General features: G+C 49.3%; 1 protein-coding gene across 1 annotated transcript in view; it reads right to left on the reverse strand.

Moving 5' to 3' along the window:
• Positions 1-3,691: 3,691 nt before the first annotated feature.
• The window catches only part of LOC144165308 (sodium/calcium exchanger regulatory protein 1-like), a 38,574-nt gene continuing 19,746 nt past the window's right edge, over positions 3,692-22,519 (reverse strand). The window contains exons 3-4 of the mRNA XM_077695428.1: positions 5,409-5,507; positions 3,692-4,257 (exon numbers count right to left, since the gene is read on the reverse strand). Coding sequence (XP_077551554.1) covers positions 4,207-4,257; positions 5,409-5,507 — 150 coding nt within the window. The 3' untranslated portion in view covers positions 3,692-4,206. The remainder of the gene's footprint in view (positions 4,258-5,408; positions 5,508-22,519) is intronic.

Consider the following 22,519-nt stretch of genomic DNA (forward strand, 5'->3'; position numbering starts at 1 on the left):
ACCTTGTAACTTTGGAAGCTCGGAAAAGTTGGTACAACATGACCAAACATACAGAGTTGTAGGCACGACGGAAAGAGGCATATTAACACGCGTTTACTCCAAACATCTTTTTGTCACATCCAATATAATTCAGACCTCTTTTGTCCCAGCTGTGCTGATTTCACTCCCCAAAATAAGGCACCTGCTGGTCTTTTTATGCACAGAAAGTATGGCGAGGTTTCAAAACATTTCAGGCTGCTGCGCCAAAACTATACGGACAAAAACGCTGGTGTTCAGCGGCACGTACTAGAGTGCACCAGAGTGGAAGATCAAGTGCACTGGGCACCAGTAATCTAGACCCAAGAGAACTCTTGTCAAATGAGGGCCTTCAAAGGTATTTCTTCGGCCTATTCTTCTCCCCACAAAAGCCACAACTGGCCGATATTGCAGCGAAAGCCTTCGTAGTGGGACGGATGGCGTTCAGTCAAAAATGCATTTCCCCATAGACCGGTTGGTCGACCGGAAAGCTGACAACATCTATGGACAGACGGCGCGTGCGTGAAACCAGGCTCGCACTGTCAGAACGGTTATTTGGAGATCGGGAAAAAGTAACGGCTCTAGAGAAGACAATACACGCATCCATCATAAAGGAGGAGTGCAACAGTATACCTTTATCTCAGAAACCACTTGTCGGTATACATTTAGACCGTTCTTATATGGATGCGTTTACTTGGTGCTTTAAAGGCACATTCCCACTGGCGATTTGCCTCGTCGCGCGACGGCGCCCGTCGCGCGATGAGGCCTTGAGGTGGTGTTCGCACTTGCGATGAGCGATGATGCTACTGCGTTCAGCGCAGCTGCTTCCCGACTTGTACGACCTCGTTGGTGCGTCAACCATTCGCCGTCAAAGAAAATGATGTTACGCGACAAAAGCAGGTAGAAATCAAACTAAAACACATCCTACTAACCTGGAGCAATGCCGAAAACATTTTCGGGTTGCGGGAGGAGCAGAAAATAACAAACTCAAAAGGCTCTTTTCAACATACTATTGCACGAAGAAATGTACACGCTTGCTTTCACGCCACAACACCCGCATCACGGCCCACAAATGTCGCTTCTTTTCACAGGTGCAAAGTTCTGACGCCACCGAACTCTACGCGTGTTTACCAGTCGCCGATAGAACGAAGAGGCTGCAAGTCAACCTACCGTCTCCCTGTCCCCCTAGCTCTATACGATGATTACTTGCTTTTACAATCCATACACGCTTCTCCACACTGATGAGTTCCACGCTATTCGTTGATTAGTGCACGCGTACGCTGAAGCCACTGACCAAAGAACCGATGCACACGGGAAGTTGCTTGCCCTCCCGACCCGGCGGGTACAGCGAGGCGGTGGCGGCGGCGGCTCGTCCTCGCCCGCCCGCCCGCAGCGTTTGCATACCGGATGTAAAGAAACGTTTCGTTTCCGGCTACGTCAGCCTACTCCGCGGCCATGATTGGCTTACCGGTTTTGCGGGGCCGTCGCGCGACGAGGGAATTCGGACCGAGAGCGATCTGCCCCGACGTCGCAAAACGCCGAAAAGCGACGGCCGGTTCGTCGCTTTTCGTCGCGCGACGAGGCGCATCGCCAGTGGGAATGTGCCTTAAAGGAGCCATGAAGACAAATTACAAGTTTGGTTCATTAGAAAGGCTGCTTTGTCCCGACAAAAAAATGATACCGATTTCATCGCAAACTTCCAAAAAATAACGGAGATATTAAAGAAAACGTGGAGTTGTGGCGACTCGCTATCCAGTTTTCGGCAACTTTTCTTTGACGTCATAGAATCTTGTTTGGGCGATTGACGGCGGTCGAACTAATCAATCGCCAGGACACATGACTGGTTTGGGCCGCTGGTACCGTTTGATCGAGTCGCTTGAATGCTAAGGTGCACCTAACCCACTAAAAATTATGGTTTCAGTGCTGGCCCATATGACGCCACTCGCGCTGATAACACGTCACTGTGGCGCGAAATTTGAAAGTTCTTAAGTATTTCTTGCGTTTTCATCGGTTAAGAAACTTCTTTCGTGGACGGAATGAAGCTGAGTGAGGTACTAAAGCCTAACTCTTTAAAGTTAAACGAAGTTGTATTTTCGCTTTAAACATCGTCGCATGCGTTCTTCGTTTGCAATTTGGGTTTACGGAGGGTTCACGATCGATTGGACGCAGTTTTAGCGGAAGTTTACTTTCTTCTGACGCAGTGTTGTTGCGAGAAACCTTTCGTGCTTTTCTTAAGTTTCTTTAAAGGAGCCATGAAGAGAAAACACAAGTTTGGTTCATTCAAAAGATTGTCTCGTTAGAATCATACTGACACCACTTTTAACGTAAACTTCGCTCAAATAAGCTACATAATTAGGAAAAACGGGAATGGTCATGCGACCCACCAGCTCATTTCCCGCAACAGAACCTATGATGTCACATGAGCTAAGCTCTGCGATTGGCGGAGGCTGGCAGAAGCAGACGCAAATTAGGTAGAACTTACAAACTAGACGAACGAGCGATTTGCGCATAAATTTAGGGCACATTCTTTACAAAGCAATAAGAATGATGGGACAAACAGTGGAAGTTACGAAAGCACATGTATAAACATAGAAGTACTGATGCGTTCTGCTGTTCGTACTGCGCACAGCATGCTTGGTTTAGCTGCACAGCACTACGGGGCTTGGGGTTGTCTCAGACGACACTGGCCGATTGACGCAAGCAACGGTGTCTTACGTGACCCCATTTGTCGAGCGAGCACTGTTTCAGGGAACGAATATTTTCTCCCAGAACAAAAACAAGCCAGGTTTAAATGCGGGCAAAAACAAACCAAACGCTTGCCACGGTATGGTGGCGCCATCTAGGTTACGGAACGTAAACGCGGGAACAAACCAACACCGCTGTACAGGGTGGAGACAACCTTTGAACGGTCCCGTGCCGCCGCAATTGGGCCAACGGGCTCAACGCGTTATTCTTTTCGTTTCCCACGAGACCTAGCAACGCGAAACAGACAATATGATTCAAACTTCTTCAGTAAACCACGTTGCGGCGATAATTTTAGCGCGGTTTTGACACAATGACTTGCTTCGGCGGTGAGCGAGCAACCGAAAATGGCGGCGCCGCGTATACGTGTCTCTACCCTGTACGGCGGATGCGTGAATGAAGGTACGCTAGGCTGCAGAGACGTCGGTTCCTGTGATGTCATTTGGGACCACGAAAACGCACGATTGAGCGGGAAAATCAAAATTTTAACCTAAATTGTTTAATTTCTCAGTGAATAAAGCACCGTTTCTATCCGGACAAGCGCTGGGGGCACTATAAAACACGAAATCTCTCGAATAAAACCAACTTGCATTTTCTCTTCATGGCTCCTTTAAGAAGGGATGGTGATGTTTTTTTTACGGTCGCAAAATACCAGTTATTTTGAAAGAGCCGTTTCCAGAGCTCTTCAATGATAATCCAGACTGCCCAGTCGTGGTGCAGCTTTGTCTACGTTGCAAGTGTGCGCGGGACACACAGACGGACAGTGACCGCAATGCCAGTCTACTCCAACTTTCCTTCAAGCTTATCTTTTAAATCGGCAAGCACTGTTTACCGACCTTCGACATAAATGAACGGGTGAACAGCATACGTACCACGGCCGCCACAAGCTGAATTCCGCTCACGTCCTGCGAGCGCGGAGAGATGGACTCGTACAAAAAAGGAAGAAAAGTTTATTTGTTCTTTTGAAAATACCACCGTAAAAAAACGTCTCGTCGGGTACAAAGCCACGGCGGGAACACTACAGACTATTTTGTCGGCGACCAATTCCACGCCAATACATTGGAATGCCAAGAACAGTAAGATATTAAAGTAGATAATCAATTGGGTACTGTTTCCACACTAAATTGCCAACAAGGAATTCGAAAGGGTCATTTTTCAATCCGATACATGGAACCACCTATACACAGGTACAGAAGAGGAGGAAGAAACACGACGTGGGAAGCGTAATAGTGACAAAAAAGTCTTTGGGCAGAAACTTGATTCGGGCGCGGCCAACTCGGGCTCATTGTCACGGGCGCACACTGACTTCGTTGTGGTCCCTCCGCGCCCAGGGCGCGGCAGGCGGCCGACGCCGGGCAACGACGGTCCGTCCCCGAACGGCGGAGGGCTCGGCCCTCGGCGTCCGGGCGGGCCCCCGATGCGGCGGCGGTGAGCGCGTGAGATCCGAACTCACTCCTTCAGGTACTTGCGCACAGCGGTCACGCCTTCCAGGGCGCAGGTCTGGGGGCGAGAAAGCGACGAGGTAATGAGTAAGCGGAGCGATAACAAAAAGGAACCCACAATTAATCTAAAACCTATATATAAATACCAGCGCATTTCGATTGACAGCGGCAGCTGACGTTTGAAATACGCCATATAAAACAGCGGAACGTCGTTTACTAGGTACCCCAAGCGTGACTTAGAACTCGCCATATTGCCAAAAGATGTTTGTGACAGTACAGTTGGACGTCGTTATAACGAAGACTGATAAAGCTAATTATCGGCTATATCGAACTAAACACGAACTTTCGTTGGTCACGTTTTATTTCAATGACAGTTATTCTATTATTCTGTTCTGCGGGCACTATCGGATACAACGAAGAAATATTTGACCAGCAGCCCGAGAAGCTACCTAGAAAAACTCCCAGCGTCCGAAACAGAACAAGTAGTAAAGGCCCCTCCGTTCGTGGACACTGCAAAACTTCATCCTGCTGAGTGCTGTGAATAGCCGCCATACAAAGACCTTATCCTTTCTCGATAAAATAGGAACGCTGGCCTTTTTTTTTTTTGTCAAATGGCCCTTATTATGGTAATTCGCCGTTTCATGCTCTGCTTCGTGAAGCTCGAAGTGCCGCAAGGAGAAAGATAAATGTTACCTTGTTTGATAGTTGATTGTAAGATGAGATGTATAAAGCTAAAAATCGGTTTGAATAGATTTTTATCTCTAGTTCGTTACATCCGATATTCGTTGAAACAGTGAATTACTGTCCCAATACTCCGTTATAACGAGGTCCGATCTTGCCCAGCAGTGTGTACAAATGTTTTTTTGTTGAATTCGGGGCTCGGCCTCTCTCCGCGCTGCTACGGGCGGAAACCTGACATAAAGTCCCCCTTGCCTGTCAGCGCCAATCGGGGGACGACTCGTACCATGAGCAGTGTGTAACATCCACTCGGTGTTTGAAAATAACGGGCGATAATGTGTAGGTTTTCGACACTCCGGTGAATAAAGTTTCGCAGCAGCTAGTTTTAGGCGGTAGTAATGATTTAATTTGACGACAGTTAACTTGACGATTGCTGATTTTTTTGGCAGCGGTCGCTATCAATGCAAGTGCCGCGACGCCTACAAAGTAGACCCGCATGAGCGGAGCGAGCCCGCACGCTCACTCACTCACCACTTCGAGGTGGCCGTCCTTGATCTCGCGGGTGATGGTGACCTCCTTGTCACCAAACTGCTTCTGGACAAGCTTGTTGCCGTCCATGGTCACCAGGGACTGCGGGGAGCAGAGGAACGAGACAGGAAACAGGGGTAAGGGTAAGTCTCTGTAACAGAGGCTGCACCGTTTCAACTAATACTAATTCGATTGTTCGATTGATTGATTGATTGATTGATTGATCGATTGTAGGGATTAACGCGCCGACGCAACGCAGGCGATGAGGGGCGCCGTAGTGGAGGGCTCCGGATTAATTTTGACCACGTGGGGATCTTTATCGTGCGCCGAAATCTCGTACACACGGGCGTTTTTGCTTTTCGCCTCCAGAAAAGCGGCCGCCGCGGCCGGGAATCGAACCCGCGACCTCGTGCTCAGCAGCGCAACGCCTTAGCCACTGAGCCACCGCGGCGGGTTACTGCTATTTCGAGAAATTACCGATAACAATGACATGCATGCACTGCAATCAGACCTAGATAACATTTCCACTTGGTGCAAAAATTGGCTGATGAATTTAAATATCGCGAAATGTAAGGCAATGAGGATAACACGTACACCGAGCACCATACCTCCTTACTTCATTAAAGGACTACAATTGGGAGTAGTAAACAATTATGGATATCTTGGGGTCCACATATCAGACAATTTAACTTGGAATGTCCACATCGATCACATTAAATAGCGCTAACCGGACCTTAGGATACATTAGGCGAAACTTTGCTCTGGCCCCCTCCTCCCTGAAGTTACTTCTTTATAAAACACTAGTTAGAACCAAACTTGAATACGGAGCGCCGATATGGGACCCAGACCAAGCATACTTAATAGACTTGAAATGGTTCAGAATAACTCTGCTCATTTTATTCTCGACACCTTACATCGCACCACCAGTATATCATCTATGAAAGCTAGCCTCGATCAACCCGATTAAGTTACCCGTCGCAAAATAAAACGACTTTGCTTATTCCACAAAATATTTTATAATCCCAAATTAAGCAGCAACCCCATTTCTCCGCCAAACTACGCATCATCAGGTTGTGATCATATCCACAAAGTTGTCATCCCTATGAGTCACACGCGTTCGTACGCATGTTCGTTCATTCCACGAAAATCACGCGACTGGAACGGCCTTCTGGCAGCAACTGCGACTATCGTAAGCAATGATGCTTTCCGATCAGTTATTAGTAATCAAAACCACTCCAATAACCTTGAATGATTACTGATTTCCTCTTGTGTTGGCTTGATCTTTCGCGTAAAAGCAATGCTGGCTTCTCCTCGTAGCTATTGGCCCTTTGTGCACTGAACTTGTGAACTATAATGTGTTCTCGCGCAATTCCTCCTTTTCGTATGTTTGCTTGACATGCACTGTAAGCTATACTTGTTCGTGAATCTTAAAACCGGTGCGTGTAAATAAATAAATAAATAAATAAATAAACTATATGGAACGCAGTAACGGCCGGAAGTGTTGTAAACCGTTCCCAATGTTAAAACGCGGCATCTAGGGCCGTCGGAGACCATCGGGACAGGAGTGCTGTCACAGCCGATCAAGGACGTTAAAGGTTGCGCTACCTTTGAAGGGTGTCAAAATTCCTAGGGTGTCAATCATCCTATCTACGCCCTCTTCAGGGAAAAGGTCTCTTGTAGATCTCCAATCATCCCATTGCTATGCTAACTGCGACCAATTTATCCCCGCAAACTTCTTGATCTCATCTGCCCACCTAACTTTCTGCCGCCCCCTGCCACGCCTGCCTTCTCTAGGGATCCACTCTGTTGCCCTTAATGACCAAAGGTTATCTTGCCTTCGTATTACATGCCCTGCCCACGCCCATTTCTTCTTAATTTCTACTAATATGTCCTTCACACACGTTTGTTCCCTAACCCACTCCGCTCTCTTCTTGTCCCTTAATGTTACCTATCCGTTCCATTGCTCGCCGAGTCGTCCTCAATGTAAGTTGAACCCTTATAGTGAGCCTCCAAGTTTCTGCCAAGTAGGTGAGTACCGGTCAGATGCAGCTGTCATACACTTTCTTCTTCAGGCACAATGGTAGGCTGCCATTCATTATTATAAAATTTTGTATGTCCTATAAAAGTTTATAGGACATGACAAAAGTTTCTGCGCCATAAAGAACTCCAAGCAAAAATTTGACGTTCAAGTGCAACCGCACTATTTTATGAACTTGAGACAGAAGGGTGCTTTCACAGAATTTGTGACATAAAACACTTCAGTCTGACTTCAAAGCTACGGTCGTATTTGACTTCACAGAACGCAAACAAAAAAGAAAAGAAACCAAGGTTACTGAATTCGTCTTTAAGAGATCCACTTGAAGCTTCGACTGAGCTCCATTCATCTGATAAACGCGGTGGGCGCTAGAACACCGAGCGCGAACAATCTGCCCACCTTCAATGAGTATTTTCCGCTACTGGGAGCTGATAAGGTGTAAGAAGCAAGTAATCGGAAGAAGCCATGAAAGACGGTCAATCGCACACTAAGTAGGCACAAGTTCCAGATTAGAAGGCGAGAGGCGCACTTTTAAACAATGGTCGTCACGCCCGATCGCTTCGCCACCACCCAAGCAATTGTTCTTTTCTCGACACGTTCTCGTTCTTGGGGGCGTTGCAGGACGAGGCGACACCTATCAGTCGCGGGAGACACGAGCGACGTGACGAGTGCCGCCTCAGCACGTGAAGTCCGAAGAGGAAAGGCCACTCGAGTTTCAAGAGCCGCGTGCGCGAACAGATGACATCCGGGTGCTAGCGTTCCCGCCAGACGCGCGAACGTGGCCTGGCGCTGATACGGAGAGTGCACAGATTACCGGCAGCCCCTCGGCCGGGCCTCTTTCCAACCGCACGCAACGACGACGGCAAACCGACGTTGTAGTGCAACGGCGATGGCATGCGAAGGGAACTAAAAATGAACTTTGGTGGGCGCCGACGCTTATCAGCCGGTGAGCTATCTTGAGCTCCTGGCAAAGGCTTGTACACCGGGAAGCAGTTCTAAAAGAATGCCTCGGCCACTTGAGTATGCTCACGTGATTTGAAGGCGAAAGATAGGCATTATCAAAGACTTCACTGCTGCACAGTGGTTGCGTCTCTTTCTTCGCTTTTGTTTCGTCGTCTTTTGACGGGAATCACCCAGACTGGCTGCCATTCACGCTGAAGCCCCCCGCCAATCAGAGCTCTCCTCGACGTGCACCTGTCCTACTCACGTGCACCTTTCACGGGATGGTACGCGGCTAATTTTTGTTCCATTTTGCCAGAGTGCCGGTAGGAGCTGTAGTTAGCGCACTTTCCCCCTGCTCCTTGAAACCCGGGGCTAAATACCACCCAAACCAAAGTGTGTATTCTCTTTACAGCGGCGGTCATTGTGGAACCATTCGCGCTGACGCCGACGGTAACTTTTCGCGTTTTACGTGGCTTTTGCCTTAAAAACAGACAATGCTGGGAATCCAGCCTCCGACACCGTGCTCGGCAGCGCAAACGCTAAGACACTGAGCCCATCCTTTCCGATCATGGATGTTCCTCTACCACTTCATTTAGATCCCATGTCACGGAAAGGTTCTTTAAAAGAAATGAAGGAACGTTACTCGAAGGAACATCAGCGAAGATACCACACGCCCGTTTGTCGACTCCCTCGAGTAGACCACAAGGACTTTCGACACGTAATACAAGTTACGAAGCGAGCGGGATCAAGGCGAATTTTCCTCCAACGGGAGCTCCACTTTTCCTTCGGAGAGGTGCTAACTGTCCAGCGTGCTGAATAATACGTTCGCAGTATTCGGGGTCCTTCCTGAAATGCTTCACAGTTTAGAGATAGCCGGGCTAGCTCTCTGCTAACAAGGTTTAGTCTAAAACGCGAGGAAACAGCCCTAAAACGAGGCGAGACTTAGGCAACGCAATCACGGCGCTGTCTTTTTCGTGTCGCGTTTTACGCGCCGTTTCCTCTCGTTTGAACATGCACCGACCAGCCAATTGCTCCCTATTCCAAGATTTAACCGTAGCCGAAAGCGAGTGGTTTTGCAACGTAAACGGCCAGCTGTACTATAACCAAGCATACACACAATGTTTAGGTAACTCAATTATTCCACCCGCCGAAAATAACCATTCCTGCCTCTGCTGACACGATAGCGGCGTTTCGAAGTGTAGTTTAAACTCTGCGCTGAATCGGAATACAGTTAGGTTTAGCGCATTCCAGTTGGTCATAGTACGAGTGTGTTGGAGCCTCGCGTTCACTATTAGCGCGCGCGCACGCACCCGAACAGAAACGTTAATTTCACCGGCGGAAAACCGTTTAGACGAAGAGCTGCCAGCACCTCTCCACTTTCGAGGCAAGGGCGTATACAAGGGCATCGCCAGTCCACGCAGAGTCGCCAGCGGGCTGTTAACGGAAAGACGACGGCCAGGACGAACCAACGACGCGGCTGTTACTCGAGCCGCTGTCGACGGCACGCGAAGGTAGCCAACGGAACGGGACAAGGAAAAGGCAAACCGACGCATTACGCAGCCACGATGTATACACGGTGGCGGATAAATGTGTACACGCATCAGGAGGAGGAGAAGGAAGAGGAGGAGGACCACGTTATGACGCTGCCGCCAGCATTATACGGGTGACCGAAACCGCTAGAGAGACGCCACATCAGCACCTCGCACGCCACGTTGTTTCCGCCAGAGAACTTGCCTGCCATTGAGGCGGCGTTTAGCTGAAAGGGACAAATGTTTGTTTGCCTTTCGCACCCCGATACCGGGTAGCAGGAAAAGGTAAGTGAGGTTTCAGGGGCCGGCAGGAGAGAAGTTGTTTTGAAGGTTGAGAGGAAGAATTGGAAGACTACGGTACACTGCACGAACGCTTAGTCGTTCTTTCGCCGCACCTGAGAAAGGTATACAGCGTCAAAGCCCTCACTTCTGGCCAAATCTAGCAGTTCACTACGCGAGCATGCGAGTAAAGAAAACGTTCGAGAACCAGAGAACCAGCAAGTGCGTGCGCAATGTTTGTTGGTACAGTTCTCTCCGTCATGTTGGTACAGTTCTCTCCGTCATGTTGGTACAGTTCTCTCCGCCAAGATTGCTGCAGCGCTTTGCTTGGACCAGTTGAACCAGCAGAAATAGAGCTGCCATTCTCGCAAAAAATTCAGGGTCCAGTTGGACGGTTTTTCCCGCGCCAAAAAGTAAAGAAAAGAGCACATAGACCACGAGGAAATCAAGTAAAAGGTACGGGCACACAATCGCCACACGAACTAGAAATCTTGGTGCAGTACCATGATTCTAGTACGAGCCGCTAGACCAGATAGCGGCTGTCTGCAAACCCAATCCATAACGCACAGATTATCTAGTACCACAGCGAAAAATGTGAGGAGCAAAGCGACGCTGCACTCAAAAGCAACACAATTAAAATATTTGTAGCCCTTGTACTCGAAGGCGCAACCTCTTTTGTACTTAGGGGGCAAAGTTGCGTGACAGTCGCTCGTCGCCTGCCGATAATGAAAGCCGTCGCGGGTGAACGGCCGGCAGAAACAGCGTTATCGGAAGACGCCCACCACGCCGACTTCGCAAGCACGCGCTCACCAGGGATTGACAAAAGCAGCGACCTTCACAAGGTCGAGGGGCCATGTGCTAAAAGTACACCCTGGACACCCAAAACAGATAAGCTTTGTTCCTGGGCGATAACTGGGAGACGCCCACAAGGGGGAGGTTCCGTATTTACGCGATTCTAACGCGTCCTCGATTGTAACCCGCAGCAGAAATCCACACCCGGAAAACAACGAAAACAACTTGGCGCAGATTCAACCACGCAGATGTATTATTGCCATTAACCATGCACAGACGCCATGAAGTGACGCCTAGAAATTGCTAAAACAGAGTGCCGTCCGACGGCATTCTAGCTGACCGCTGCAGGCATGGCTACAGTGTAGTCCGACGACATTCGAATATTTAAGACTAAGCTATGACCGGCCCAAGCCTCTGTCGTTGTAGTGTAGAGGATCCGTCTTAGCTTCTTGGTCCCAAGGACGGTGGTTCGAAACCGCCTTGTGCCTCATTTGTTTTTGTTTTTTCATCTTTACCTCCAACAATAATTTTCATGGCTTAGGTTAGTTTGGGTGTTTTAAATGCTTTCTTCGTGTGCGTTAGGTCATTTTATGCTATGTTTCGGTTAGGTTGGCTAGCTTCGCATTATCTAGAGCGATGTAGTGACAAGCCGCGGCAATTTTGTTAGAAAACGCCGGTGGACGTCGATATAGTGGAGTGCTTATAATACCGTCGGACGGCACTCTAGACACGGCCTTGCTAAAAATGTCCAACTGAGCATAAATCAGCACACGGTTGGCTGATACCGATGGCAATGCGGCTGGCCAACGTTCACTGAGCTGCTTCGTTTCAGTTTCGAGTTGGTGTCGGTTTCGACGTTTTTGAGAGTTGAGTCAGATTGTAATGCCCGCATGTTTTTGACCGCCTATAGTTTCATAAAAAAAAAAAAGGTGCGCGTTAGAATCGTGCAAATACGGCACGCACAGGGCGGTACACATTCGGTGATAACTGACGGCGAGGACGTGCAGAGACCAGGCGGGACCGAAGCGCAAAGTCCGCAGCCCCTCCTGCGCCGTCACATGCATAAGGAACCACGGTTGCCAGAGTCGTCTGAAACGGTACTCCAACGATCCACTCAGATTCCAATTGCGGATACCTCCTACCCCCTCTCCCAACGGGACAGGGACCTCAAGCAATGAAATGAGCTATTGCGGAAGTACGCGTTTGGACTTCGCACCAAATCTTTTCAGTGTCAAGAAAGACGCAGGGCCAGAAGTGAGCTCTCCGCCGTGTGCTAACAAGCTCGTTAACTCATATTTACGGTGGAAAAAACACGACCTCTATGTGCCCACCGGAGGTCCTGAAAAAAAAAAAAAAAAGATTAAAGTAGGGGGAAAAGAAAACGTGGTTTCAACGTTGTCCCAAGGCCGAAACAAACAAACAACGAAAAAAAAAAACAAGAACTTCAGCCACCGAACAAAAACCGAGAACCATTCGTGAGTGGAATAGGCTAAGAGCAGACATTGTAGAATGTGCGTCCCTTGAACCTTTTCTATCAGCGTTACAAAATAACTTGATTTACACCCCCTCGTTCGTTCTTTTCCTGGACTATCATGTCGTGCGCGCACGGCGCCGCAACGCCTACTACTTGTCCTGCGCCGGTTTCTAAAATGCTATTTCAAAAGCGAATTATGTGGTCAGTGTGTTATCTTGTCGTTGAAGACAACGACGCATTCATTCTTGCTTATCTCTTGTGTTGTGCAGTCCTGTTGTGAAATTTTGCTTCTCCCCGGCTTGATTTTGTATGAGGTGCTGTATGGTTCGCTGGCCGTACCCCAGTGATACATGTTCATCTATCTTGCGTCATCTGTATACTGTATCGCTCACTCCTGCCAAGGACCTTGCTTCAAAGGTCGGCAGTATTACCGAAATAAACAAATAAAACGAATTGAGTTTGCGCGCCATTTTACGGCGGAGCTGTACGTTCGACGGAATCCCGTGTCCTTGTCATTCACGCACATGGAAAATCAGTAAGCCCGTCTTACCAATCCGCATCTCAATGAAGAGCGGGTGATATTGAAAGGGAAGGATTACGATTCCTATCCGCGAGACGGGAGGAGGAACTACATTACAGTAAATAGAGGGATGACCACTGCTGCTTTTTTATGATTCGCTCACAGAACTGCTGGGCTTCTTCAAACCGGCCACCAGAAAACAAATCCGAACGCACCTAAGCACGTTGTTGTGAATGAGAAATCGTGGTCGTCCAGCTGAACGCCTGAGCCGCCTGGCTTCGCCTTAAATTGTCGAAGGGCTCTGCAATCCTGCCGCCGGAGACGCTTTGCCCTCTGCTTTAACCGCTTTCGAATGTCTTCGATCTGTCTCCTACGCGTTCTGCCGCTGCTCTTTCCTGGTGCTATGTGGTGGGAGAGTTCATATATTTCGCTGCTCCCCCCCCCCCCCCCCTTCATCAGGAAATACTCGCGGGGACGACCCCCTCTCCCTGCTGTCGAATTCAGTGCACCTACAATCCCTGAAAAAGAAAAAAAAAGAGCAGGCCACAAGTGCATGGTCAGTACCACACGACGATGGCACTTAATTCGAGACCATCGATGCGCTAAATCGCTATTTATAGGCACTTAAAGAAACCCTGAAACTTTATTTTCAACTCCTGTATCTCATATTCTGGCTACACTGGGGTATGAATGTCGTTTGAACCAAATGTCATTTGACTCAAATGGGGGGCTTCGAATGCCATTCGGAATCCGCCGTGCTCCACTACGATTTCGATGGCATTGGAAAGCTTTCACAATCGCTTGCCGTGCTGCGAGGCGCTGCTGCTGTCGAGTTCTGTTTTAGGGGCGAAGCTCCTTAAGTCATGGGTCTGTCCATCCCTTGTGTCTCGTGGTACGTGACCGCCGCATGCTTTCGGAGATGTCGCAAAGTGGGCCGCGTTGCACGCGCAAGAACCGGCTGCAACCGGCAGCGCAAACTCGGCACCGGGAGCGCGAGCTTGTCTGTGTTCGCCAACGGAGGCGCGAGCGCACGTGCACTGCGAGGGGGAGATCACGCAAGAGATCACGCCACGAACGCAGGCAGTCGTTCTCGGAGATCGAACGAGACGCAAGGACCTTTGCTCGTTTCTCTCGTCTTGTTCGGGCACAAGTTCGCCCTAAATAAAAGTTCTTTCTTTACCGTTGTGTCCCATCCTACGTGACAAATTGTGGTACAGGTGCGGGGTAGTCCTCGATGGCGCGGGGTCTTTCACCAGGTCTGGGCCTGGGAGCATTGACTCCGAAAATAAAAGCTGATTTGTACAATGTACGCACACAGTCTTACGTCTTTCTTAATGATGTAATGGGCGAACTTTCACGGGAGAGTTGCGGTTACCGATGATCTCCCCCTCTCGAGCTTCGCCCCACTTATCATTCATTCCGTGGATATGGCGTGATTTTTTTTTTTTTACTGCATATGGGTCAACACGCTCCCCACAAATGGCGAGAACTAATTCCAACATTTCCCATTTTTTCTGAGAAAGAAAACTTTCCCGGGCAGTTGAAATTGGCACAAATTTGTTTACTGCCACCAGGTTGCATGCCTGATGGTCGGGTTAACGTCTCCGCTAGCGCTAACGTCAGGTTAACGTCTAAGCGTTAACGTCTCCGCGCGCGCGAAGCTACCTGCGCCAATGGAACAGGCCTAGAATGACGACCCACCACCGCAGCAACGCTTTCTTATCTGGTGTTAAGATATTGAGCGCCTTTACTATCGCATAAGCGTGAAGCGGCGAAGGGCATAAATACGAACGCGTTGTAAAGATTAGCGCAGCGCCCCGGGGAGCCATGCGACTGCCGCCTATGGCCGGCGGAACGCGCGCATCTAAATTTAGCGAGGAGCTACTCGGTATCTCGGCATTAAAACGATCGCGAATGAAAGCCCCCCATAGAGTTTCTTACTAAGAAACTCTAGGGAAAGCCCCCTCCCGGGAACACCTTTCGTGGTCTTCACGACCACTTGCTCAACTTGCCCGATGCGCCTTCAGATTAGACATGATTCCGCTTTACGTGGTCGTATGCGTGCGCTATCTCTTTTACTCCCCTCGTCGTAAATAGGGTAGTAGAAAACGGTTGTGTCCGTACTTCCTCCCTTCGGGAAGATTTGACTACAATAGAACAGTGGTACTGACGAAGAACGCATATGGTGTGGGAAACGGCACGACGCAACGAGAGAAGCAGCAGCTATACGTACAGGCTGTCAAGTCCATATAATAATCTATTGATTTTGATTGATTGTAAGGTTTAAACGCGCCGACGCAACGCAGGCGATGAGGCGCGCCGTAGTGGAGGGCTCCGGATTAATTTTGACCACCTGGGGATCTTTAACGTGCGCCGAAATCTCGTACACACGGGCGTTTTTGCTTTTCGCCTCCATCACAAAAGCGGCCGCCGCGGCCGGGAATCGAACCCGCGACCTCATATAATAATCTACTCACCCCCGAAATACGGCAGACGGAACTTCATTAAACACAGCTGTTGGGAAAGTTGGTTCATTATGATTGAAAAATAGAGCGCCACTTGGACAACGACACAAATGAAGATCCCGTCGTTCTTCCTTTGTGTCGTTGTCGAAGTCGCGCTCTATTTTTCAATCATACGGCAGCACGAGTGCGCTGCCAGGACCATGCACCTGGGGGAGATTGCGCACAATTCGTTGTCCTGCGTTATCGTATAAGCCGATAACACATGAAATGTTTAAAATCTTCGAGGGGTCGTCTTAACTGGAAGATGGAAGCTTTTGCAGTTCTTTCGGCGTTTGTTCGACGAAAAAAAAAGTTCACGAATAAATCGCTACAACAGGTATTTGTCTGTCTTCCTTGATGAACAAGGCGAACAATATCGTATACGGTGCCCCCACATAGCGGAAGGGGTTTGAGAACAACCGCAGCATGCTTGTATGGTATTCATGAAACAGACGTTTCGCTAATAATTTGCCTTTCTTTGCCGCCGTCCGTCGCATATTAGACTGTCGGAAGAGCTGCATTTCATTTGCATGTAATTTTACATAGGAAAATTAAAGAAGTTCCTTTTTATCAGTGCAGAAATCTTGATGATCATTCTTCTCGCGTCTATCTCTGCACGAGAAATGCCAGGTGAGAACACGAAGCAAAAAAATTAACGCAGGACTGCTTATTGACGTTCATTGGAAACGGTTAGGTAATTTGGTCCATCCTTTTCAGTTCAATCCAATCCAATTCAATCTCCCTCGTTTTCCTCCTCGGCTCTTATCCCTCCTTCCTTCCTTTCTCTCTACTCCGCGCCGGCTTGAAAACTACGAAAGGCCTGGGAAGTTTCTTATGAACGTCTGAACTGTTTTTTTTTTTTTTTAAGTTTTAAAGGGGGGGATGACGACGACCAGGAGGGTTCCGGAGAGCACGTTCCCAGCCCCAGGCCGCCGCCGCCGCAACCAGTCACCGCACCGTCCCGCTCGGGAAAGCTTACGTAAGCCGGGCGATCCGCAGCGAGCGGAGATTGGAGCTCAAAGAGCCGCCCGTGACAGGGCGAAAAGAAACTATGGGGGCCAGCCATTGTGTTTGGCCCCGACGATGGAATGCGCGCTGCCGGCAGCGTTGTTCGGGGGAGGATATATAGACCGGATGACGATGACGACGCCACAATGTACCCAGTGAAGAATGGGGGGAGGCGGCGGCGCGGTGACGAAACGGAGCCCGGCGTCGTCGCCTCTCGGGGTGGTTGAAGAAGGGATGGTGGTCGCGCGAGCACAAAGGAGAAAACGGGCTCGGGTACTGCTTCGTTGCTGGTGACGCTGGAAAAAGAGCTCGAGGAGGAGCGGAACCGGCGCAGATTGTTACGAGAGCCCCTCGGTGGCCTCGGTTCGCTCCCTAATCGACTGCCGCTGAAATCGAACAAAACCGGCCGATACAAGCGGAGGTGAACAAAAAATAATAAAAGGATGCCAGATGAGAGGTACACGTACCACCAATTCGCCCCCATGGGTCTACTCAAAAGGCTTATTCCCTTGATCCACTTTGTTTTGTTGTTGCCGGGTGGAACGCTGCATCGTTCGGCATCGCGAAAGCTGTCGGGACGCTTTCAGAGGGACATTTTCGGAACGCCGAATTTCCCATAGTCACGATTAGTGAACGCCACAACCACGAAGCAATGAGCTCGAAATCAGGAGAGTTGGTACCAGTTGCGCAGACTTGCAATCACGAATGCGATCACGTTCGTTGCCCCATCCGCCATTGTGTTTTAAAAACGAGTCTTTCTTGGGTTATCTAAACGCGATAATTTTGGTCTGCGTCAGTTGATTCAACCACACGGCACCAAGCGTTCTAGCGCGAAGCGATAGAAAACGAGTGGCCCAGTGTTAGTACCGTGACTACAGGAGACGAGGACGACGACAGGAGACGCCGAGAGCTCAATCCCCCGAGAGCGCAAAGAAATCCTCGGGCATATTTGGGGTAACATTCAAGTAAATAACCGAAAGCACCGGCCTTTTTCTGTGAATACACGTCGGATTTGTTTTTACGATACCAAATAAGGAACAAAAAGCGTTGCAAACCCAGCCCAAGAGGCGAAATTAAAATCAAAAGATCCTGCCTCGAGCTGTGTCAAGCTCAACAGACACGAAATGTCCCAACAGATAGCGCGCAAGCACGGCGAGCGTTAAGGCGTGGAAAAACTGATCTACGCAAACGTCCATGAAAGGAATGGAATAGCGCGTTGGGTGAGAGAGGGAGAGGAGAAGAGTTCCGTGGCAGGGGCGGCACAGTATTCCGACGACATGTCCAGAAAAGCAGGCTTATAAGCGGCCACCCCGAACTCCCAGTTAGCCTTGAATGAGCGCATTTCGCCCCTCAGGTTGCCAGGATGCACGGCAGACACATAGCCACATGGTGACTGGCGCACGGCGGTGCCAGACGGTCGTAACTTCATCGCGGCCGCCACAAGCGGTGACACTCGCGCACAAAGCGACGCGAACTTGCGACACAGCTGCAGCCTGCCACGCACGGCCAGTGATCAGGCGTGTGCAACGACGATTTCCGACCACGGTACCACGCCACCGGATAACGTGCATGGGAGGACGAGCAACGGGGCTGCCGAGGTTCAACAGCTTGGAAAGGAATGAAAGTTTCGCCATTTACTGTTTCGCGCTCGGTAACCGGTAGAGAGTGCGGGTCAGACAAGATACTCACGAGACCGAGAAGAGAAAAATGCAAGTACGGTTCATTGGAAAGGCTGCCACGTCCGAATACCAACCGTGACAATTTAACGCGAACTTCAAGCCATTAAGCGAGGCGAACGATTCCTCTAGGCACTTAAGTTTGCTTACGCGCTTTGAAGACGAAGGTCATTAAGGCTTCCCTCGCTGGTTTCTGTCGACTCCTTTACTCCGTAATCGTGTTTGCGTCTCTTCGCGTTTCTTCCTCTTCTGGCGCAAACTGCTTCGACAAGCCGATTGCCCAAACGCCCCGCCAAAGTTTCCTCAGAATCAATTCTCCGTGGCTGGGGTGCACATGTTATACTCGCGTGCCGTTACGCTCACGTGTCACGCAATACGACGTCAGCATGCACTGGGCTCACTTTTGTTCCGCTGCCGGCCACGCCCCCACGTAGAGTGGCGGTAACGCACACGGCTGAAATTCCCATGCTATCTCAAATGCCTTTTTTTTTTTTTTTTTTTTCAGGTACTGTTCCCGCAGTGGGACTTTTCTTGTACAGGACAAAAACAACGCCCGTTTCTAGTCCATTGAGGCACTTAAAGGGGCCGTGCAAGCAAAATAGAAGTTTCTTTTATTCGAAAGATGTTTTAAAGTGCCCACATCAGCTCTTTTCAGGCAGCACACGATTCTTTATTCCCCGAGAAATTAATCAATTTAAGTTGACATTTTGATTCTCCCGCCAAATCCTGTGTTTCGTGATGTCTGCGATGACGCAACATGAACACATCTTCGAGCAAAAATATCTCGTTCTGCAAGCTTAGAAGCCCTGCCTAACAACTTGCGTTTGCTTTTGCCGGCCTCAGCCAATGCATAGGCGTCGTAGGTTCTGTTGCGGGAAATGAGCTAGTGGGTCGCATGGCCTCCCTAATTATATAGCTTATTCGAGCGAAGTTTACGTTGAAAGTGGTGTCAGTAGAGAGTTTTAGCATATCGTTACCGTGTTTACGCTACCGCTTAGCGTGTTTGCGGGAGTCGACTGCGCAGTGCGAGAGTTACCGCGAACGGTAACTTACCAGGCTTCACTGTCGCCAGCGGCTTCCGGTAACACGGTAAACGGTAACGCAAACACGGTAACGATATGTTAAAACTGCCTAGTATGATTCTAACGAGGCAATCTTTCGAATGAGCCAAACTTGAGTTTTGTCTGCATGGCCCTTTAATGATCCGGCCTGAAAAAAAAGATGAAAAAAGGGCGATTCGCTATCCACTTTCTCGCACTGCCCCCGTGACGTCACGGACTAGTTTGCGAGAGAGACTTCAGGTCGCGATAACCTATGGGGAGTTAATTAAAAGTGAAGCTGGTTCCGACAGTAGGCCGAGGAAATGTTTCAGGCGAGAAATTAACAGCGAATTCGCAGTAGAAGTTGGTCTTGTCTCGAACGCGCATGGAATGACGCAAGCAACCGAAGCTCAAATCAAATTCGTAAACCGGGCGCCCACGCTGCACCTGGGCCATAAAGCGAGCCTAGGTGAGGGCTACGTACCAAGGTTGGATTGCCTACAGGGATACATTTAAACGTCCATTTAAATCTTAAAACGGGGATACTTAAATCTCGTCCGTTTCGTAACTATCTAAGTAACCGCCCTGGCGGCATGCGATCGAAACCGGCTGCTCGATATTACGTCTTGGCCGCTCGTTAAATGCGGAAGGGCCCTTTTCGCGCGTAAGTACGCTACCCGGTGCGAAAGCCAAGCCACACAACCTATACCCGCGACCACAAGGGGCGTCCTTAGTAAAATGGGTACACTTATTATGAGGTTTAACGCGGCGAAGCTACATATGGGCTGAGACGCCCCGTAGTGGAGGGTTCCGGCTTAATTTCGTCCACCTGGTACCATAACAAAGTGCGCCGAAATCTCTACACACGGGCGTTGTCGCTCTTGACCTCCATATGAAAAGCAGTCGCTGCGGCGGGGATGGAACCCGCGTCCTTAAAGGAGCCATGAAGACAATAGAAGTTGGGTTTATTAGAAAGACTGCTTAGTCTCGATAACAATGATACCAATATCACCGCAATCTTCGAACAAATAACGGAGGTATTAAAGAAAATGTGTGAAGCAGTCGCGACCCCCTAGCCAATTTCACGCAACTTTCCTATGACGTTACGGAACCTTGTTTGCGCGATTGGCGGCTGCCTAACTCACCTGTCGCGACGACACATGACCGGACGTCTGTAATGGGCCCTCTAGTTCCATTTGACCGCATCACTTAAACGCTAACGTGCAGCTAACGCACTGATAATTATGTTCTATTGTTGGCCCGTATGACGTCATTCTTGCTCATAACACGTCACTGTGGCGCCAAATTTAAAAGTTTTTAAATACTTCTCACTTTTCTTTCGTTAACAAAACATCTTTTGTGGCTGTAATGGAGCTGAGTGAGATACTCAATCTTAGTTCTTTCAAATTAAACGAAGTTGAATTTTCTCTTCATGGCTCCTTTAAGCTCAGCAGCACAACGCCTTAGCCGCTGAGCCACGGCGCTGGGTGGACAGATACAATGGAACCAAGCTCAGCGGCATATTAGCTATCATAGCGGTAGTACTTGCGAAAAGAAGCTTCTCCCATTGTCAACACCAGGCTGTTAGCACTGCATGCCACCGCAGCGAGAGTATGCGTCAAGCCACGAGGGGAGGGGGATAAGGGTCGCAGTGATCCATCTTTTGCTAAACGAGGCAGAAAGCCATATTGCAACACGGAGAGTCACGGCGGGCGGGCATCCATTGCTGAAACTTTCAGAGCTAATGTCGCAGCTGACGAAACTAACGGAGGAAGCACACAGGAAATGGGGATTTCCTTGCCACACTCCCGCCACTTGACGCAACGAGGGAGCAGCCAAAACCGCGCGCTGCCAGTGACCCGGCACTGCACGGTATGAATGCGCGAACGTCATTAAGCGGCTATAAATACGCAGCCTCAAGCGTCTGCTGCGGCCAGGAATAAATAGCGAGTCGGGGGAAAAACCGAGAGGCACCTCGCCCAACCAGCAAGCGTGCGGGAATAGTTTCTAAAGGTTAATTGCCGAAATGTTGGCAAAACACGAGTGCGGAGACGCTTTGATACATTGTTTACCTCGTTGAATGCACTGTCTATTCATCGAAGCGGGCAGCGAGTGAAGCCGATTACAAAAAAAAGAAAAATGTATCCAAGGCCCAGCCATGGCCATAGCCAAATGGATTATAGATACAAGGAAAGGAGTTTCGCCCCTCTCCCCTGAAGGTCCTGACGGGACTGTCACGATCATCTCCGAAGTTACACGCCCGTTATTTAGAAAGGCAGAGAAAAAAACGCCGCTTCCATGATACTGAATAGTTTATGCAAGCGGAATCCTGCAAATGTTTATCATAGCCCCTTCCCGTCGCAGGAAACAATGTTAACGCTTACCTTATAAGCGATTTGCTAAGTACCGCCCGCTTCCCAGACGCTATAAAGGGCCAGAGCCATTGCAGTATTGCCCCAATTTTTTTTTACGCTGTACCAAACAAATTGAGCACTCGATAAAATGAATAGGGAACAAATTTTAAACCAGAAGCTTCGATTTTTTTTTTATTCTTTTACAGATGGCTTAAGTTAGCTTTACGAGTATCCACAAGTCGTTTGTGCGGTTTAGGTTATCGTGGCAGCAATACGTAAAATAGGGTTCCAACAGAAAGATCCGATTAAAGAAACTATTTGTGACAACAACACCGCGAAGAGCTAATGAACTATGCGAAGAGATTGCGATAACCGATGCTCCAGAAAAAAAAAATACTATACTCCCTATTCAGAACGACTGTTTTTGTTGTTTTTTTTTTTTTTTGGTTTGTTTTCAAGCAATTATAAACGGCGGTTGTCCGGCGTACATTTCAAAAGCAAACGGGACACGTCTCTTCCGGGAATAGCCAGAAATGCACGACGCACTGCACACAGTTCCGTCGCCGACCAATGTTTTGCCGGAGTCCGATTACGACCGCAGCGGGTCGGCCCCGCAGTACACCGGCCAAAAGCGCGCGACGCGACGCGTGAAACAGCTGTGTGCAGCGATCCGCGGCACAATCACCCCCAGCAGCGTGGACCACACATGCGGTACTCTCCGAATTGTGCACTCTACCGACCTAATGACACCCGCGGACAAAATGACACCCCCGAACGGTGGGACACAAAAACAACAGAACAATAAAGATGGAGAGGGAGATTTTCGCTGCAAAGCACCGGCCGGGTGCTGGAAAAAAAAAATAAAGCTGAGGTAAGCCCCGACGAATGAAAAGACTTCCTCGTAGGTTACACAGTTAACTGACAAACTACTAGATACCGGCAGGCCTACTAGGTTCTAAGG

This window comes from Haemaphysalis longicornis, unplaced genomic scaffold (genome assembly GCF_048455015.1).
Source record: "Haemaphysalis longicornis isolate Haplotype H1 unplaced genomic scaffold, Haemaphysalis longicornis Haplotype H1 scaffold_14, whole genome shotgun sequence".
NCBI lineage: Eukaryota > Metazoa > Arthropoda > Arachnida > Ixodida > Ixodidae > Haemaphysalis > Haemaphysalis longicornis.